Source organism: Medicago sativa, chromosome 3 (genome assembly GCF_051527215.1).
Source record: "Medicago sativa cultivar Bolivia chromosome 3, Bolivia_mono, whole genome shotgun sequence".
Classification (NCBI taxonomy): Eukaryota; Viridiplantae; Streptophyta; class Magnoliopsida; order Fabales; family Fabaceae; genus Medicago; species Medicago sativa.
This window is the reverse complement of record NC_140751.1, coordinates 45,601,206-45,620,690: the sequence shown is the minus strand read 5'-3', so window position 1 is coordinate 45,620,690 and position 19,485 is coordinate 45,601,206. Positions and strand designations below refer to the sequence as shown.

At 36.7% G+C, this 19,485-nt stretch overlaps 1 protein-coding gene across 1 annotated transcript; it reads left to right on the top strand.

The window, feature by feature from the left end:
• The first annotated feature begins 3,954 nt into the window (after nt 1–3,954).
• On the top strand, nt 3,955–19,365 carry LOC146937701 (uncharacterized). Its single transcript, XM_085749503.1, has 7 exons — nt 3,955–5,227; nt 5,342–5,549; nt 7,894–7,898; nt 12,584–12,663; nt 18,191–18,376; nt 18,463–18,575; nt 18,701–19,365. The coding sequence occupies exons 1-7, from the start codon at nt 4,169–4,171 to the stop codon at nt 19,363–19,365; spliced, it is 2,316 nt and encodes a 771-aa protein (XP_085605629.1). The 5' UTR covers nt 3,955–4,168.
• Nucleotides 19,366–19,485: the final 120 nt, after the last annotated feature.

Genomic DNA, 19,485 nt, shown 5'->3' with positions numbered 1-19,485 from the left:
AGTCCTACAACAACAAAATCAAAGAATGTGAGTGATAACTTTAATTGATCTAGGTGCCAAGTTATAAACAAATTACGAAAAACAACAATAATCAGAAACCAAAAATCTTCTTCTATGACGAGATACAAGGAGCCAACAATTTATGGCAAAGTGGTCTAAAAGCTTTAACCAAACAATCAATCGTATTACACTTATTGTTATGATCATTTAGTGGTTTGTTACTGCAAGATATTAATACACAATCCAATCTAAGTAATTTTCTATTCAACAGCTAAGATAATTGATATTTGATAGCATATCATCTCACAACATTTAAGAAATTTAAGCCAAACAACTTTGAAGCAAGCAAACTGGACCAAACAGAAACTACACAAAAAAACATTGACGAATCAATTTCATATATCAATTTCAAACACAAAAAAACATTCACAAATTCACAAAGAAGAGAGATACGTCGCGATTTGCAAAGAAGATCCAGTGAGAGAAGAGTTCACGAGTTGCAGTGAGTGTGAGAAAGAGAGAGAGACCGTCGGAGTATGTGTGGTGGTGGCGCATCTCAACCGCCGGTAGAGCGGTGGTGGTGGTGGAGATTTGGCTTGTCTTTGTTAAAGTGAAGAGGAGAGAAATTAAGAGAGTGAGAAGTTAGAGAGAGAAGTGTGAAAATCGATTATGAGAGTAGTTTTCAGACTTGGGGTCTGTTGGGTCTAAGGTGCAAGTAAAATATTTCAGGGTATGCAAAGTTCAAAAATACTAGGGGTACTGGTGCAAATTTTAAAAGTTCAGGGTGTGCAGGTGCACACCCTCAGTATACACTGGATCCACCCCTGTGGGGACTGATGTAGGATTTGGGCTGAACCAAGGATTAAATTGTTGATGTTTAAGCTAGTGCAACTTTGGTTTTCTTTGGAGAATCGAAATAAAGGCAGAAGTGAAGAGAAATGGCTGATGCTTATTTGTTCAAGGATTCAGAATAGGATGAGGTGAGTTCCTTTAGATAGAAAAACTTCCCTTTGGGTAGTTATATTATGCCACTAAAATGATAGTTTATGATATTGTGCATTATTAGAACATAATTAGTGACATTATGACTTAAGTTAAATACCTATGCTAGTGTATTCTAAATAGCTTTTATATTAATAAACATGCTTATGGTAGTGTAGGAATAAGAGGAAAGATTATTAGACAAGTTTTAATGCATTTGTGAATAAATACATGATTTCGGCTAAAATTCCGGAAGCTGAGATTATTGGATTTTTATGACTTTAATTCAATCCTTAGATAATGTAAATGAAACTTTTAAGAAAATGATTGGTTATTGTTCAGCTAAGGATTTAAATTCTCATTTCTCCGGATATGTAGACGAACATGTTTTGGAATTCTCCAATTTATATCCTACCATAATGCCTATGTTTGAGAAAGCAAGAAAATGTTTAGAATAAATTAGCCATGAATATCAGTGATGAGTAGGTCACTAACCCGGGAAAATTTATTATAATAGAGCTATGATAGGTGGAACTCACTGAGACATCCCGTCTCACCCCAATCCCTTTTATTTTATTTCAGATGCTTAGGTGGCGCGCAAGCTGAACAGTTCGTGATGAAGTAGCTGAAGAAGCTAGAAAATTATGTTTACTTTTCATTGCATGTATCTTGTACACGTCATTGGTACTCTCTCAGATGTATAAGACAAGTAATTATATAATTTTTTGGAGAAATATTTGTTATTGTAATTTTAATGTATCCAGTACTAAGTTTAACGCACATGCTAAATATTCTAGATAAATTTAGTATGGGTGTTGCAGTTGGACCCAACAAAAATTTGACCATCATTACGTATAAAACAGGGATGGATCTAGATTCCCCGATGTTATAAAAGCACACAGTTGCACGCTATTTTAAATCTCAGCCATTAATTTTAAATCGGACGGTTGAGATCATACAATACATAGATCAACTATAATCAATTTCGGAAGTCGATTTTAGATCGGACAGTTAGGATGAATATTTGTGTGGACGCATTTACAATGTTAAATCCAAATCCATAAGACAGACTTGTATTTTCTAATTGTAAAAAACCACATGCGGTGCAATTTGACATATAATCTATTCTATAAAGTCAAAATACAAGTCATATAATCTTAATAAGAAATTTCAGATCATTTGATTGCAAGATATTGTCACTATATAGAATTCAAATACATTTTTTCCGCATTTGTAAGAATCGACACATAACCTTATAACTTATATAATGGTGACCCTTATCCTGAAGAACTTTTCTATTTTGTAACAAAAAGGGTATTCACCAAAGAGAAAGTAAAAAACACCATAATTTTTTGGTTTTTGGGTTTGTTCTAAATTTTTTTCCATTAAATTATAATTTTATTCAATCCAATGAGTCGATTCAAATCGACTTGGATCATATAACTATCACACATTTAGTGTTTTGATAGCCGTTGGATCGAGATAGAATGATATATATTTTAAATTTGGTAATTTAGTTTTAAAAAGCAAATTAAAATTATGAATTGAAACATATACCGTCTAAAAACACCCACCTATATGCCACCCGCATAAGGGTGGCAATTATCGACCATAGACCATTTGAATTCAATCCAACATACTGTAGATTGAATTAAAAAAAAAAACTTGGGACCAAAAGTATAATAGAAAAATTAAAGGCCAAATACCTCCCTGGGTCCTTTAAGTTTCACGTTTGTAACAGATAGGTCCTTTAAGTTTTTTAGGTAACAGATAGGTCCTTTAAGTTGTTAAAAGCTGACACCGTTACCCTTTCAGTCATCCTCCGTTACAGCTTTGCTGATCTGTCCGTTATGTTAGTGACGTGGCATAAAACACAGCGTTTTTGGCAATCCAGTGTGTTCCTCATTCTTAAGCATCATACGATAAAAAATTAGGGTTTTTATTGTAAGAGAATTGGGGGAAAATCAAAGATAAAAAATTGGGGGAATGCTCATACCAATCAAACGCGTTTCTCTTCTCCTTCAATTGAGAATCCACCGTTTCTGAATCCAAAGATTTCGTTTCTGAATCAAAGGTTTGTTTCTCTTCTGCTTATCCACAAAACGCGTTTCTCTTATGCTTATCTATAAAATCGCGTTTCTGCTTTTCTGTTCTGCTACTCCATAAAATCGCGTTTCTGTTCTGCTTCTTTTTTGTAAACGCTTTTCTCTTCGTACGTTCTTAGTTTGTTTAGTTTTCTTCATTTCATTTATGTGGTAAATATACCTTATTTGTTATTTCTTTATAGTTGTTTATACCTTTTTTGTGGTCCATACCTTTTCCAAAGTTGATGTATGTAGTTGTTTGTTTTAATCATTTATAGTTGTTTATTGAATGATTGTGGTCCACAACGTTGATGTATGCATGTTTGATATTGTTTTGGTACTATTAGTTCTTTGTTTGTTTAATCATCTATGCTTGTGGTCAATTTCTTTATTGTTAGAATTTCAACTATTTAATCATTGGTGGTCCCATAGACGTTTGTTTTAGCATGCTGTCTCATTTGTTTATTTCACTTTACAGGTAAGAAATGACTCGATTTTTTATTCATTTCCACCATGGTGGGTATTTCGATGAGAACACAAATTACCAAGGAAATGTTTCTGAGTGGGAATGTGACAGTGAATTCTGGGGTTTCTTTGAAGCAAAAAAACTAGCAAAAGAAATGAAATACACTGAAATTGATGAGATGTGGTACAAGGCTGGTGAAGAGTGGAGGCAATTGTCAAATGATGATGGGGCAGCTGAATTGGTAGAATTGTCTACAGCTAATGGAAAGGTACACCTATACTTAATACATGCTATTTCTCAGCCTGATATTGTAACTACACTTGGTTATGGACCTACTGATGAGGTCCAAACTGATGGGGCCCAACTTACTGAGTCAGAACATAATGAGTTCCCAGTTGCTGAGGCCCAAACTGATGAGGCCCAACCTAATGATATATCAACTGAAAATGATATAATAGATGATGAGATACCGGAAGAGTATTGTGAATATGATGAAAACTTAAGTGATTCGTGGTTTGATGATTCAGATGATGATAATTTTCTTGATGAAGATGTATTGATTAATGAAGTAGGTAATAGTGAGTCACAAAAGAAATAGAAAAACAAGGGTGGTAGGCCTAAGAAACAATTAGTTGAAATGGAAACAGGAGAGAGTAGTGCCAACAAGGGTGTAGTTAATGATGAATCTAGTGATGACATGTCACTTACTGTTGGTAAGGAAAAAAAACAGAGAAAGGTAAAAGGATCAGATGATGAGTATAATTCATCAGAGCTAGAGACTGACTGTGATGACTCAGATGATGAGGAGAAAGAGCACTATCCTCCGTTTGTTATGCCTAAGAAAATGGTTGATTTTAAGTGGACACTAGGGTGTAAGTTTTCAACAAAGGATGAGTTTAAAGAGGCTGTCATGAACTACTCAATTTACAATAGGTATGACATAAGGTATATCAAAAATGACAAAACTAGAGTGAGGGTACACTGCAAAGTTGGTTGCCCATGGGTTGCATTGTGTTCAAAATTGAGTGGTGAAGATACTTGGCAGTTGAGGACACTTGTGGATGAACATAATTGTGTTCAAGAACACAGTTTGAGGTTTCTGACTTCAAGATGGTTGGGGAAAAAAATAATGCCAAGTGTTAGAGAGAACCGCAGTATAAGGCTCGCTGATATTTCTACAAGATCTCAAGAAAAGTGGTTTGTTGAAGTTAGCAAGATGAAAGCATATAGGGCCAGAAAGGAAGCTATTGACTTAGTTGATGGATCCTTTAGAGTGCAGTTTAAGAGACTATATGATTATGGTCATGAAATACTAAGATCAAATCCTGACTCTACTTTGAAGATACAAGTTCAACCTACTGAGCCGTCTGGAGAAGAAAATGAGGAAGGCTACATTATGAGACCATTATTGCCTAGTTTTCAAAGACTGTACATGTGTCTTGATGGTTGTAAACAAAGTTTTACCAAATGTAGGAAATTTATTGGACTGGATGGTTGCTTTTTAAAGGGATATTATGGGGGTATGATACTTGCAGTAGTTGGCAGGGATCCAAATGAGCAGATGATGCCAATTGCTATTGCACTTGTTGAAGGTGAAACGAGAGATTCTTGGACATGGTTTCTTGATCTTCTAATCAAAGATTTAGGAGGAAAAGATGTATGCAAAGAAGTAACCTTTATGTCAGATCAGCAGAAGGTACATTTTTATTATATATTTGCATTTCAAACATATTTGCATTTCAAACATTTTTCAAATATTTATACAATCTGAGTCAAATATATCTTATGGTAATTATGTTTATGATTATAGGGATTGTTGCCTGCCATTGAAGACCTACTACCTGATGTTGAGCAAAGATTCTGTGTGAGGCATCTATATAGTAACTTTAGAAAGCAATATCCAGGAAAGCAGCTGAAAGACCTTATGTGGAAAGCTGCCATGTCAAGTTATCCCCAGGCATGGGAGAGGACAATGCAGGAAGTGAGAGCAGTGAGTGAGGGTGCTTTCAAGTGGTTGTGTGATAGAGCCAAACCGCAAGCGCACGGCCTATCGAAGTAATAGTAGTAAGTAGAGTATCGTTCCGCTAGGGAGTTGTGAATTCAACTAACTTTTAGAGAATGATTAGAAGAGAAGAAAGATTATGAAATAGGGGGTTAATTGCTGAAGATAAATAACAATAATAATAAAAGAGCCTTGAGATTATTGGTTTATCATAATAACAAACCCTTCACTAAACAAGACTTAAACATCTAATTTCATGGTTTACACCTTAATTTCTAAAGACCGGTTTCCCTTAGCCCCTCACCTTTCCGATGAAAGTCCGGTGAGAGTTTACTTCTAGTAACCAAGCCTATTTCGCTGACATGATTACTAGAAGATGCATAGAGGATTGAAACTACTCTTTGTCTCAGTAATTGCAAAGACTATTTCACTGTTTTGCAATTATTGTCTAGGTTCACTTGTTCCAACATCAAGACTCCGCTCTCGCTTTATGAATTGATGTTTGGGATGATGGATTAACGATTATCAAACCCTCCGCTTTCGCTTCCACAGTTTGATAATTGTTAATCCACGTTAAGACGGTGAATCTAGATTAGAAATTAGGGTTACATAGAAATTAGGGTTTAAGCTTGGTTTGTTTAGGATTATGTCATTAGACTTACCAACAATCCCAAGACAAAGAAGTGTCTACTCACTAACGTTCATTGTAGACATAGGGGAAGAAGAGAGAAAGCAATAAAGTAAAAGAACAATAATATAAAAGTGAACTTTTATTCCAAGAACAAAAGATGAATGTTCATGATGGAGTGCTACTCTATTTATAGCTTTACAATTGACTTAGAAACTAAGCTACTATAAGGGCAAAACAGTAAAGCTGCAACGGAGTAACTTGGGCTTGAAGAAAAGCAGCAAAAGTGGTCCTGGAGGGTGGCACGGCCGTGCCACATGTTGGCACGGGCCGTGCCAAGCTTCTGACTTGGTAGAGACATATTTTTGTCTCGTATCTTCGTATTCTTGTACTGTATTTGCTCCAGTCCTCTTTCTTTTGCTCCAAGACACCTTCCACCATATATTCGTTCCTAAAATATAATAAAAGATAATTTAAAGTAAAATATTCTAAAAGGAAATAAAATGCAATAAAATCAAATCAAATCTTAAATAAAACTAAACTAAATAAAGCAATAAAATAGACTATCTATGACTCATCAAACTCCCCCACACTTGAATCTTTGCTTGTCCTCAAGCAAAAGGCAACAGACATAGCAGCAACAAAAGATTTGATTATGGCAATATTAAGAACAAATGTCTCAAAAGAAAGGCTTTGCTTCAAGTACACTAATTACAACTTCAAACACTTCTCATGAACCTATTCTACCCAACATCAAGTCTCAAGTGAGTGTGTGTGTGCAGTCCAACCCTTTTCTTGCTCCTGTATAAGACAGATATTATGAGGAATAGGTTCTATCCTTAATGCTAAAGTAACCGAGAAAAGTCCTTTCTTCATTTCATATAAGAGTGATGGGAATTTAAGATTAATTTAACAATTAAGCACAAGGGGCTGCAGATGCTTAGGGGCTATCTATCCTCGTAGGAAGTCTTCTCGGATGTAATTGTCCTTTCCCCCTAGATTCAAAATCACCCTAAGCAGTGCTGCAAAATTATTTATTTGTTTCATCTCCGCGTAGGAAGTCTTTTTGGATGTAATTGTCCTTTCCCCCTAGCATTGATGAATTTGTTTCACTTTAAGTTCAAATTAAGGAATCACCACCACAATTAGGAAGTTAGGATGTAATTGTCCTTTCCCCCATATGTTGGTGCCATTCTCCCGCCCCATTTAGCATTAACAAATTAATAAGAATATAACAATTAAGAACAATTTGATTAATTTTCCCACACAAACTTATACTACTTTTACTCTTAAGACTTTAAAGGGTCTAAGTTAACACTAAAAATAGAACGTGTTCCTTAAAATACCTATTCATACATTTACTCAAGGATTGCAACCGGGTGCTTTTCTCATTGGAGATTTTCACAATAAAAACATGACATGGGTATAGCAAGAACATAAGAAACACAAGAAACTACTTTCATGTACAAGAGGCGACCTAAAGAAGAGACAAAACAAAAATTTTCATGCCATATTTACATTAAAAACAAGCTACTAGTCATGCCTCTTGCTATAAAAACAAAACAAAAGAATAAAGTTCAAGGGAGTTTGGGAACACTACGACTCTAGACACTTTATTAGGCCCCCCCACACTTAGGGGAAGCATTGTCCTCAATGATTCAAAGAAAAAGAAATTAAAAAGAAGAAGAAGGAGATGGATGAGAAGAAGAAGAAGAAGAAGAAGAAGAAGGAGTAGAAGTAGAAGAAGAGAAGGAAGAAGAAAGAGTAAAGGAAGAGGAAAGATCACAATTTTATTGAAGTTCATAAAGTAGACCTTTGGAGGTGAAGGTGTTGTATCATGTTATGGAGCATTTGATTGTTTTCTTCATTTATTCGATTGCTCCTTTGGACATTGTTCCTTTCAACACCTTATCTTTGTTGCTCGGTGCTTATTCTTTGAACTTTGGTTTGCATCCATGCCCGCCGTTCATCATTATAGCTTCCACCTGCTTCTTGTTCATGGTGCAAGTTTGCACCTACCTCCTCTTTATTACCATCATCATCACGATCATTATGTACCTGTGGGTTAGTACCAACATAAAGCAAATTTTCCACCACCTCCGGATTAGTTATGTCCGAATTAGATAGAATAATCAAACAAATTCTCCATTCATATTGGTAATTGTGAGTAGGGTCATGGGTTCTAAGGAAAGACAAAATAGTATATAAGTCTAGATAATAGTTCCCCTCTATCCTCTTGATCCCTTGATTCACACTCACCCCAAACTTCCTAGCAAGAAAAGTGATGATTCCACCTACCATTATATCACCCTTATCATTCGGTTTCTTTTTAACAATTGAAACAAGATAATCAAGCAAATAATAGCAAATGTTAATATGATGGTTATAAAGCATAGTCCACAACATAAACAACTCATTAATCCTCATCATTCCTACCTCTTTTCTACTCTATTATGCATTCATGCCCATCTTTGGTTTTCATTAAACTCACCGGCTTCATGGACATGATATTCTTCCTCTTGGTGCAAGTTAGCACCTTCTCCCACATCATAGTGCAAGTTAGCATCGTCTCCCTCATCATCATCTTGCTCACTAAGAACCTGCACATCATCAACATACAACAAATTTGCTTCCACCTCGGTGGTAGTCCGAGATGGGTTAGGAAGTAAAAACATGATAGACACATTAAACTTGAGTTGGTGATGGAGTGAGGTGTGATGAAATTTATAGCAATAAGGGTGTCCATGTTAAGTCTATTGTTTCCCTCAATTTGTTTGATCCCCTCATCCTCACCAATGCAAAAATGCCTACCTATGTATGTAATGATGCCACCCACCACTATGTCTCCCTTACCGGCTGATCTAGTACCTACAAAGTCTAGGTAATCAATCAAATAGAAACAAGTATTGACGGGGTGGTTTGTAGAGCATTGCCCACAACATGAACAGCTCATCGGCTCTAGTGTTTCCTAGCTCGGTTCTACCCCAAATAGTGCAAGTCATTACCCTTTGAAGGTACCTAAGTACGGGGTTGTGAATTTTGCTAGCTTTATTGGCTCTAGTGACAAAGGAGCTAAGGACGGTGATACATTCCTAAAAGACAACGGGTTGATAGTCAACCGTCTTAAGGCTAGGATCTCAAGAATCATGGATATACCCCTCGTTTGCAAAACCTAAGGCATCACAAAAGTGCTGAAGAGACATATCATAATCAATATTCATTAGCCTAAAAGAAACTCTATGGTTAGGGTTATCATAATTCAACCTATCTTTAGTAAAAACAATGGAACTCAAAAATTCATAGGTGAAATTCTCATAATCCCTCATAGGTTCTAACATATCAGTCCAACCTAGCCTTCCTATCAACCTATAGGCATCATTTCTAAGCTCTAGCATATTCAAAGTATGAGAATCATGATATCGAGAAGGATGCAAGAGTTTAAAGATTAGAATTTTATACCTATCCCTTTGTGAGTTGTCCTTAAACTTGATCCCATGATTCTTGACTTGTGCTTGCTTCTTTGAGGGAGGACCTCCGAAAGAGCTTGCTGGTTTCATACCACTTCTTCTGGAAGCCATATGACCTTTGGTGTGGATTGGTTTTGAAGGTTTAGGGTTTGGGAAGATATTTGGTGGAAAGGATTGGTTTAGGGTTGGAGTTTATGTTTTAGTAAGGTTGATGGGTTTGGTTATGGAAATTAGGTTTAATGGAGAATAAGGTTTTGGTGAATTATAGGTTTGGGTGGATGAAAGTTGTTCTTGATGGGAGGGTTTGGTTTAGGATGAAGTTTTGGTGAAATAATTGAGTGGATTGGTGAAGATTTGATGGAGATATGAAGGTTTGAGGTTTGAAGGTTATGGAGGTTTAGAGAGAGATTGAAGAGATGAAAGAGGTTTGTGTTAGAGGATGAATGGAGAAGAAGAAAAATTGGGTTTATAGAAGGCTAGAGGTCGGGCACGGCCGTGCCACCCTTGGCACGGGCCGTGCCAACTTTCTGTGGGTCTTGGCCAATTTTTCTTCAAAAACACTGGCACGGCCGTGCCAACCTTAGCACGGGCCGTGCCAACCTTCTGGTCAGGGGGCTTCAAAATTTTCAGTTTTTCTTGAATCATACTTGGACAATTACCTACAAAACAACTTAAAACAAAGAAAAAAAAACAAAACAAAAGCAATTAAATGCGTGGGTTGCCTCCCACGAAGCGCTCGTTTAAAGTCATTAGCTTGACGATCAAAAGGTTTCTCTATCCGATACCTAATCTCTCACTAAGGGACAATGGCATCAAACTAATATTCTCCCCCAAATCACATGTTGTTCTTTCTCTAGTCTTGGATCCTATGTCAGATGGTATGGAAAAACTCTCGGGATCCTTAAGTTTAGATGACAATTTGCTTTGAATGATTGCAATAGATTTCCTAAACTGCTCATCTAACTTGGACTCATCAAACCCTTGTGGGAAATGAATTTTTGGCTCATATGGTGGTGATATGTGAGGCTTTCCACTTTCTACTACAACTTTCTCACTTTGTGGCTTTTCACTCTCTACCTCAACCTCAATTTTCCTGGTTTCCACAACGGGGTCTTCTAATTGCTTACCATCCCTAGGTGTAATAGCATTTATTGGGCTTTTGGGGTTGGTTTCAGTTTGACTCGGGAAGACTTCGGAGGGTTGTGGGGAAGAGGTTACTTGTTGGGCTACTTGAGGGATTTGAGCCTCAAGCATTTTGTTGTGAGTAAAAAGAGAATCCACTCTATTGAGAGAGTCATTCAAAATTCCAGCTTTGACTTTAAACTCTTGGTTATGCCTGATGTTATCTAATTCAAAATTTTCTATCAAAAGTTCCAAGTCGGATTTTTGAGAGACTCTTTGGTTGTTTGCAAAACCGGGTGGTGATATTTGTTGTCCAAAAAGATTTTGAGGGGTTTGAGAAAAAATTTGATCATTCCTAAACCCATAGTTTACCTGCTCGGGACTTCTAACAACACTACCTAGTTGACATTCAACACCAGTGTGACCAAAAATTTCATAAGCTTTACAAGGTGGTGAAAGGGGAGAAAAGGTCCATTGATAAAGGTTTTGAGCCATGCCTGAAATTAAAACAGTTAGAGATAAAATAGAAAAAGAGAAAGAGAGAGAGAGAGAGAGAGAGAGAGAGAGAGAGAGAGAGAGATATTTTTATTTTTTATAAATATATATATATATATATATATTTTTGAAATAAATATAAAACAAAAATAAAATAGAATAGAATAAAATAAAGATTTTTTTTTTTTGTCTAATCACTATTAAAAAGTTAATCAAATTACAACAACTCCCCGGCAACGGCGCCAAAAACTTGATAGATTATGAAATAACGGGTTAATTGCTGAAGATAAATAACAATAATAATAAAAGAGCCTTGAGATTATTGGTTTATCATAATAACAAACCCTTCACTAAACAAGACTTAAACATCTAATTTCATGGTTTACACCTTAATTTCTAAAGACCGGTTTCCCTTAGCCCCTCACCTTTCCGATGAAAGTCCGGTGAGAGTTTACTTCTAGTAACCAAGCCTATTTCGCTGACATGATTACTAGAAGATGCATAGAGGATTGAAACTACTCTTTGTCTCAGTAATTGCAAAGACTATTTCACTGTTTTGCAATTATTGTCTAGGTTCACTTGTTCCAACATCAAGACTCCGCTCTCGCTTTATGAATTGATGTTTGGGATGATGGATTAACGATTATCGAACCCTCCGCTTTCGCTTCCACAGTTTGATAATTGTTAATCCACGTTAAGACGGTGAATCTAGATTAGAAATTAGGGTTACATAGAAATTAGGGTTTAAGCTTGGTTTGTTTAGGATTATGTCATTAGACTTACCAACAATCCCAAGACAAAGAAGTGTCTACTCACTAACGTTCATTGTAGACATAGGGGAAGAAGAGAGAAAGCAATAAAGTAAAAGAACAATAATATAAAAGTGAACTTTTATTCCAAGAACAAAAGATGAATGTTCATGATGGAGTGCTACTCTATTTATAGCTTTACAATTGACTTAGAAACTAAGCTACTATAAGGGCAAAACAGTAAAGCTGCAACGGAGTAACTTGGGCTTGAAGAAAAGCAGCAAAAGTGGTCCTGGAGGGTGGCACGGCCGTGCCACATGTTGGCACGGGCCGTGCCAAGCTTCTGACTTGGTAGAGACATATTTTTGTCTCGTATCTTCGTATTCTTGTACTGTATTTGCTCCAGTCCTCTTTCTTTTGCTCCAAGACACCTTCCACCATATATTCGTTCCTAAAATATAATAAAAGATAATTTAAAGTAAAATATTCTAAAAGGAAATAAAATGCAATAAAATCAAATCAAATCTTAAATAAAACTAAACTAAATAAAGCAATAAAATAGACTATCTATGACTCATCATTGTGGAAGATTCCACCAAGATATTGGAGTAAGTCTCAGTTTACTGCCAATTCTAAATGTGATATCTTGGTGAATAATATGTCAGAAACATGAATAAGTATTTTTGGCGAGAGAGAGAAATGTTTTCTAGAGAGAGAAAGTCTGGCGACCACATCTGTTCACCATCTTCCTAACCTCAATCCCTAAACCGACTTTACCTTATATCATTCTGCAGCCATGGCTAAATTCAATATCCCATGGAAATGCTTGGATTTAGATTCTACAACCCCCAATCCTGCTATTAACCAAAACAAACCAAAAAAAACCTTCGCCCAAGCCTTATCTAATATTTGCGATATTCCTGAATCACAACTTCCTCAAGCTGTTCTGAAAGGGGATGAACTTGCTATTCCTATACCAGAGCACGAATATGAAGCAGGGATAGATGATTGCAAGCACAACCTTCATGGTCGAGTAATTTGGCCAAAGGGTTCCACGCCGTTAACAGCGGTTGCCTTGAAAGCCAAATTATCACTGATTTGGAAGGGTTTCTCTCTATGGGGAATCACCTCTATTGGCAAGGGTTATTTTGAATTTTCGTTTTCCTCTGTTGAAGATGTGAGAAGGGTCAGATCCATAGCTTCATGGAGTCTGAACCCAGGTGTGTTGAAGTTGTTTGCCTGGTCTAAGGATTTCAATCCTAGAAACCAACAAAACTCATCTGCTCAGGTATGGGTCAGGATCTACGGATTAGCTCAAGAGTATTGGAGGAAAAATATTTTGTTTTCAATAGTTAGTGGTGTTGGCTCCCCCATATGCACTGACTCTGTTACGGCCAAGCCTATGTATGAACGCACCTTTGGTCTTTATGCTAGGGTTTTGGTGGAAATGGATTTAACACAGGCTCTAAGGTACAAAATCCTTGTGGAGAGAAAAGGCTTCGCATTTTATGTGGATCTTGATTATGAAAATGTTCCAGATTACTGCACTCATTGTAGGGCTGTTGGACATCATGTGGATTTTTGTAAGAGAAGGTATCCTGTGAATGAGGTAAGAGTAGAGAAAGAGCAAAGAAAGAAGCATCAGGAGCCTAGAATGATTTTTGTTCAAAAAAATGATGTTAGAGTGGAAACTTCAAAGGAAGCAGGCAATGTGGAAATAGAAGTTACCAATGTTGAAGGAGTAATTGAGGAAGACAAATCAAATGAAGACATCACAGCTTCAGCCTTGAGAGGAAAGAAAGGAAAGGATCCAGTGGTGTATGAGAATCCTGCTGCAATTTTACAAGATCAAGATAAAGTGTTAGAACAGGAGTTGAACATGGAGTTGCAGAGAATTAATGATCAAGAGATGGAGAATGAATGCAGTAGTTCAGAAGGCTCATTTGTAGAAGCAACACAACATCTAGCCTCACAAGAAAATTCAGAAGCAGAGGAAGACAGTTTTCCTACACCAGAAAGAGGTGATGTGGTGAAAAAAGGGGCGACTTCCCTAATCGTTTATAAACGATTTCCCTAATCATTGGTTTTCTAGATTAAACTTTAAACTGTTTGCAGTCAACAACAGAAACAATTTTCTCCCTAATCTCTGGTGTTTTTGTAATATTAATCTTAACCCTGTAGTATTAGGTGTGGATAATCAACAGGTTTCTTTCTCTTTAGTTGAAAATGGTAAGACTTTTGCTTGTTCAGCTGTATATGCCTCAACTAGTTACATTTCCAGAAGAAATTTGTGGAACTCTTTGTCTATTTTGCAATCTCAATATGCTTTGCCCTGGGCTTTTATTGGTGATTTCAACTGTATTTTTGGAGCTCATGAACATAGAGGAAGAATTAACCCTGCTAGGTTACCTATTCAAGAGTTTCAAGCTTGGACTGATGCGCATAATCTCATTCATTTGCCTACTAGAGGAGCAGAATTTACTTGGTCTAATGGGAGAGGTGGTGGCAGGAATACAGATAGAAGACTGGACAGAGTGATTTGTAACCAAGAGTGGTTGGATATGTGTTGTTCTTTGTCAGTTACTGCTTTAACAAAACATAAATCAGATCATTTCCCCATTCTTATGGATTTTAATCTGTCAGAGGTTTCCTTTGCATCTCAGTTTAAATTCATGAGGATGTGGGCAATGCATCAAGACTGCAAACAACTTATTCAGGACACCTGGAATACTACTGTGATAGGATGCCCCATGTTTGTTCTCAATAGCAAATTAAAAAGTTTGAAGGCTAGATTGAAGGTGTGGAATAAAGAAAGCTTTGGTAATGTTCATGATATGGTTAACAAGACTGAACAAAAGTTGCAGGAAGTTCAAAACAAGATTCAATTGTTGGGAAACACTGACTCTTTGTTATTGGAAGAAAAAGAGGCTCATAGAATATTTGAAGAAGCTCTGAACAGACAAGAATGTTTTTGGCAAGAGAAAGCAAGATTAAACTGGCACTTGGAAGGAGACAGAAACACCAAATTCTTTCATAGGATAGCTAAAATTAAAACAGCCTCTAAATCCATAACCACACTTCAAGATGGTGAACAAGTGATCACTGACCAAGCTCATATATCTAATCATATTGTAGAGTATTATAAAAATTTGTTTAGTACTAATGTTGTTTTGCAGGAACAGTCGCTTGCTGATGAAATCATCCCAAAGCTCATCACAGATGATATCAACACTCTTTTAACCATGTTACCCTCTCATCAAGAGATCAAGTCAGCAGTGTTTTCTCTCAACAAGGACAGTGCTCCTGGTCCAGATGGTTTTGGGGCCTTTTTTTATCAAACTTATTGGGACATCATCAAGGATGATGTAGTGAAAGCTGTCTTGGAATTCTTCACCTCTAGCTGGATCCTCCCAGGTTACAACTCCAATATTATTACTTTAATTCCGAAAACCCCTGATGCAATTTCCATTGATCAATATAGACCAATAGCTATGGCTAACTTCAAGTTTAAGATAATATCTAAAGTCATTGCTGATAGACTAGCACCTATCATGCCTAACATCATCTCTGAAGAACAAATGGGGTTCATTCATCAAAGAAACATCAAAGACTGCCTTTGTATTGCTTCAGAAGCAACCAAACTTTTGCATAACAAAGCCTTTGGTGGTAATCTAGCTTTGAAAATAGATATCACTAAAGCTTTTGATACTCTAGAATGGTCTTTCCTTATGTAATCTCTCAAAGCTTTTGGTTTTAATGACATTTTTTGTAACTCGATTCACATCATTCTTCAATCTGCCTATCTTTTTATATCAGTTAATGGTAAAGCTCAGGGGTACTTTAATTGCTCTAGGGGAGTCAGACAAGGAGATCCTCTATCTCCTCTCCTTTTTTGTTTAGCAGAGGATGTTTTAAGCAGGAGTATTTCCAAATTGGTGGAAGATGGAAAACTGGAACTCATTAAGGGTTCAAGACATTGCTCAGTGCCTTCTCATTCTTTCTATGCAGATGATTTAATGATTTATTGCAAGGGTAAGATGTCTGGCTTAACTGCTCTTTATGATTTATTTCACAGATATGCTTTGAATTCAGGTCAAGTCATTAATTCTTCCAAATCTACAATTTTTTCTACTTCCATTTCACAAGTTAGATTGAATAGAATTGTTGAGCTGTTCAATTTTAATATTGGTACTCTCCCTTTTAATTACTTGGGAGTACCAATATTTAAGGGTAAACCAAAAGCTAGATACCTCCAACCAGTGGCAGATAAAATCAAGATGAAGCTTTCAGCTTGGAAGGCTTCTTTACTCTCCATGGCAGGCAGGGTTCAATTAGCCAGATCAGTAATTCAAAGCATGATGATGTATAGCATTTCCCTTTATTCCTGGCATGTTTCCCTACTTAAAGAAGTGGAAAGAAATGTTAGAAATTTTATTTGGAGTGGAGACAAAGACAACAGAAAACTGGTCACAGTCAGTTGGAAGAAAGTGTGCAGACCCTCAGTTCAGGGAGGTCTAAACCTTAGATCTTTACAAAGTTTGAATACCGCAACAAATCTAAATTTGTGCTGGGAGCTTTTGAAATCACAAAAATCTTGGGCCAAGCTTCTGAAGGATAGAGTTCTTAGAAAGAATAAGACTATTCAGCATCATATTTATTCATCTGTTTGGAGCAGCATCAAAGAGGAGTATAATGTTATCATGGAGAATTCTCATTGGTTAATTGGTAAGGGAGACAACATCAACTTCTGGAATGATAGCTGGGCAGGGCAGCCTCTTGTGCAGCTCTTCAACATTCCAGATCACATCAGCTCTCATCTGACATCTTCTGTCAGTGACTACATTCATGAAGGAAGATGGCATTTACCACCACAAATTCTTCAATCTTTCCCAAACTTATTGCATCTGGTTCAACAAGTAACTATTCCTGTTGAGGAAAAACCTGATTCCTTGCAATGGAAGCATGACCATTCTGGTGAATTATGTCTTAAGGAGGCTTACAGTTTCAAACATCATCAATCTCCAGAGCTTCATTGGGCCAAGGCTATTTGGAATGTTGATGTTCCTCCATCTAAATCCATGTTCATTTGGAGAATGATGCACAATAAGGTGCCAACTGATGAGAATCTGAAGCAAAAAGGGTGCAGTCTTCCTTCCATTTGCAATTTATGCCATAAGCAGGAAGAGTCTTCCTTACATCTATTCTTCAACTGTGAATACACCATCAAAATCTGGTCTTGGTTAGCTTCCTGTCTTAATTTATCTTTTAATTTTTCATGTTTAGAAGATGTCTGGAAAATTTGTGATTCTTCTTGGTCTCCTCAATGTAAAGTGATAGTGTTATCAGCTTTGATTAATCTTTTTAATGTCATTTGGTTTGCTAGAAACCAAGCTAGATTTAACAACAAAGTAATTTTTTGGAAATCTGCTATCTCCATGATCATTTCTAGCACTTCCCTAGCCGGAAATACAACAAAGAAAACATCATCTTCCTCCATTAGAGATTTCACCATAATCAAGCGTTTCAATGTATCTGTTCATCATCCTAGGGATCCCATTATCAAAGAGGTGATGTGGCATCCTCCTTTACAATCCTAGATTAAATGTAACATAGATGGTGCTGCAAAAGGCAATCCTGGATTATCAGCATCTGGTGGTGTTTTTAGAGATTATGAAAGTCAATTTCTGCTTTGCTTCTCTGAACCTCTTGGCATAACTTCTTCTTATATTTCTGAAATGAATGGGGCGCTCAGAGCTATAGAAACAGCTTTCCATAGAGGATGGAGGAACCTTTGGCTCGAGACAGACTCCTCTTTGGTGGTGTTAGCTTTTCAAAAAGATGGTCAAGTTCCTTGGAGACTTAGAAATAGATGGCATAATATGAAACTAATTCTTAGACAAATGAACTGTATAGTAACTCACATATATAGAGAAGGAAATGAGGTGGCTGACTCTTTGGCCAATTATGGGATATCCCTGCAAGCTTTAACCTTTTGGGAAGATATGCCTAGCTTTATTAGGGATGATTTTGTGAAAAACCAGATGGGTATGCCCTCTTTTAGATATATTACTTTTTGACTGGAGTTTGGTTCGGCCCCCTCCTTTTTGTATATTTTCTCTTCTTCTTATCAATATATTTTGGTAGGTCAGCTCTTTGCTGCCTACTCTTTTGCCTTAAAAAAAAAAATGTCAGAAACATTCAATAGTGTGATACTTGGACCAAGGGGGAAACCTGTTGTGACTATGTTCGAGGAGATAAGAGCATATCTAATGGAACGTTGGGTAAAAAATAGAAGTAGGTTTGATAATCTTGAAGCTAATGCAGTGTTACCCAATATTAAGAAAAAACTTATGAAAAGAAATGAACTGTCAAGGTTCTGGATGTGCAGGAAAGAATACATGTTTTTTTCTTCATATGTTCTTCATTTTGATTTATTCATATCCTTATTATCTTTTTGAAATTTGGCAGACCTTCTGGAGTGATGATCTATGAGGTGTATAAAATCACCAATCAGTCATTGGAAAAGTATATTGTTAACTTGCAGACTATGGATTGTCCATGTAGAATTTGGAAGTTAACAGGTAATCTATGGTTGTTTGTCACATGGTCTCTGATTTTGTATATGCAAAATATGTGATTTGTAACAGGGTTAATAAACTTTCACAGTACTACCAGGGTTGTAACTAATATGTGATTTCTGTAACAGGAATACCATGTTGCCATGCCATAACCTGTTATAAATACAGAACTGAGGACCCTGCAAACTGCATACCATCTATTTACAGGAAAGAAGCATATGTGGCTTGCTACCAGCCTATGATATATCCAACTAATGGCGAGAACCTCTGGGAATCTACACCTTACCCAGATATATTACCACCTCTTGTGAGAAAGATGCCAGGGAGGCCAAAGAGATCAAGGAATAAGGCTACTGATGAAAAGAAAAAAGATCCATCACTTGTTAGCAAAAGAAAGGTGCAAAACAAATGTAGCATTTGCAAACAACCTGGGCATAAGAAAGGATCATGCAAAGCTGTTCCTCCAACTCAGCAGCAATCTTCTACTCAGCCACCTGCACCAACTCAGTCACCTGCACCAACTCAGCCACCAACTACTCAGGCACCTACGCTGAATCAGTCACAACCATCTCAAAAACAACCATCTTCTCAACCTGCAAGTAAGAAAAGGAAGAAATCTGAAACCACTAAGAAAAGTAAGACTGCTCATGCTCAGACTACAAAAGTTGCTGCATCTCAACCTATTCCAGATGAAAATGGAAAAAGGCTTAAAAGATTGAGGAAGGTTGGTACTTCAACTCAACCCACTATGTCCACAAGATCAAAGTTGCAGACTAGGAAAGCTACATCTTAGACTAGGAAGTATCTAGACTAGCTTATATTTTTAATGTAATCTGCCATCATTTTGGATGTATGATATGGCAGTCTTTTTGGCCAATATATGTATGAATTGGTGTCATTTTGGATTTGTCGT

Coding starts and splice junctions, on each gene's coding strand:
- LOC146937701 (XM_085749503.1), top strand. CDS start 4,169: ATGGAAACAGGAGAGAGTAGTGCCAACAAGGGTGTAGTTAATGATGAA. Junction 18,377..18,462: donor GAACTGTCAAGGTTCTGGAT/GTGCAGGAAAGA, acceptor GAAATTTGGCAG/ACCTTCTGGAGTGATGATCT. Junction 18,576..18,700: donor TAGAATTTGGAAGTTAACAG/GTAATCTATGGT, acceptor TTTCTGTAACAG/GAATACCATGTTGCCATGCC.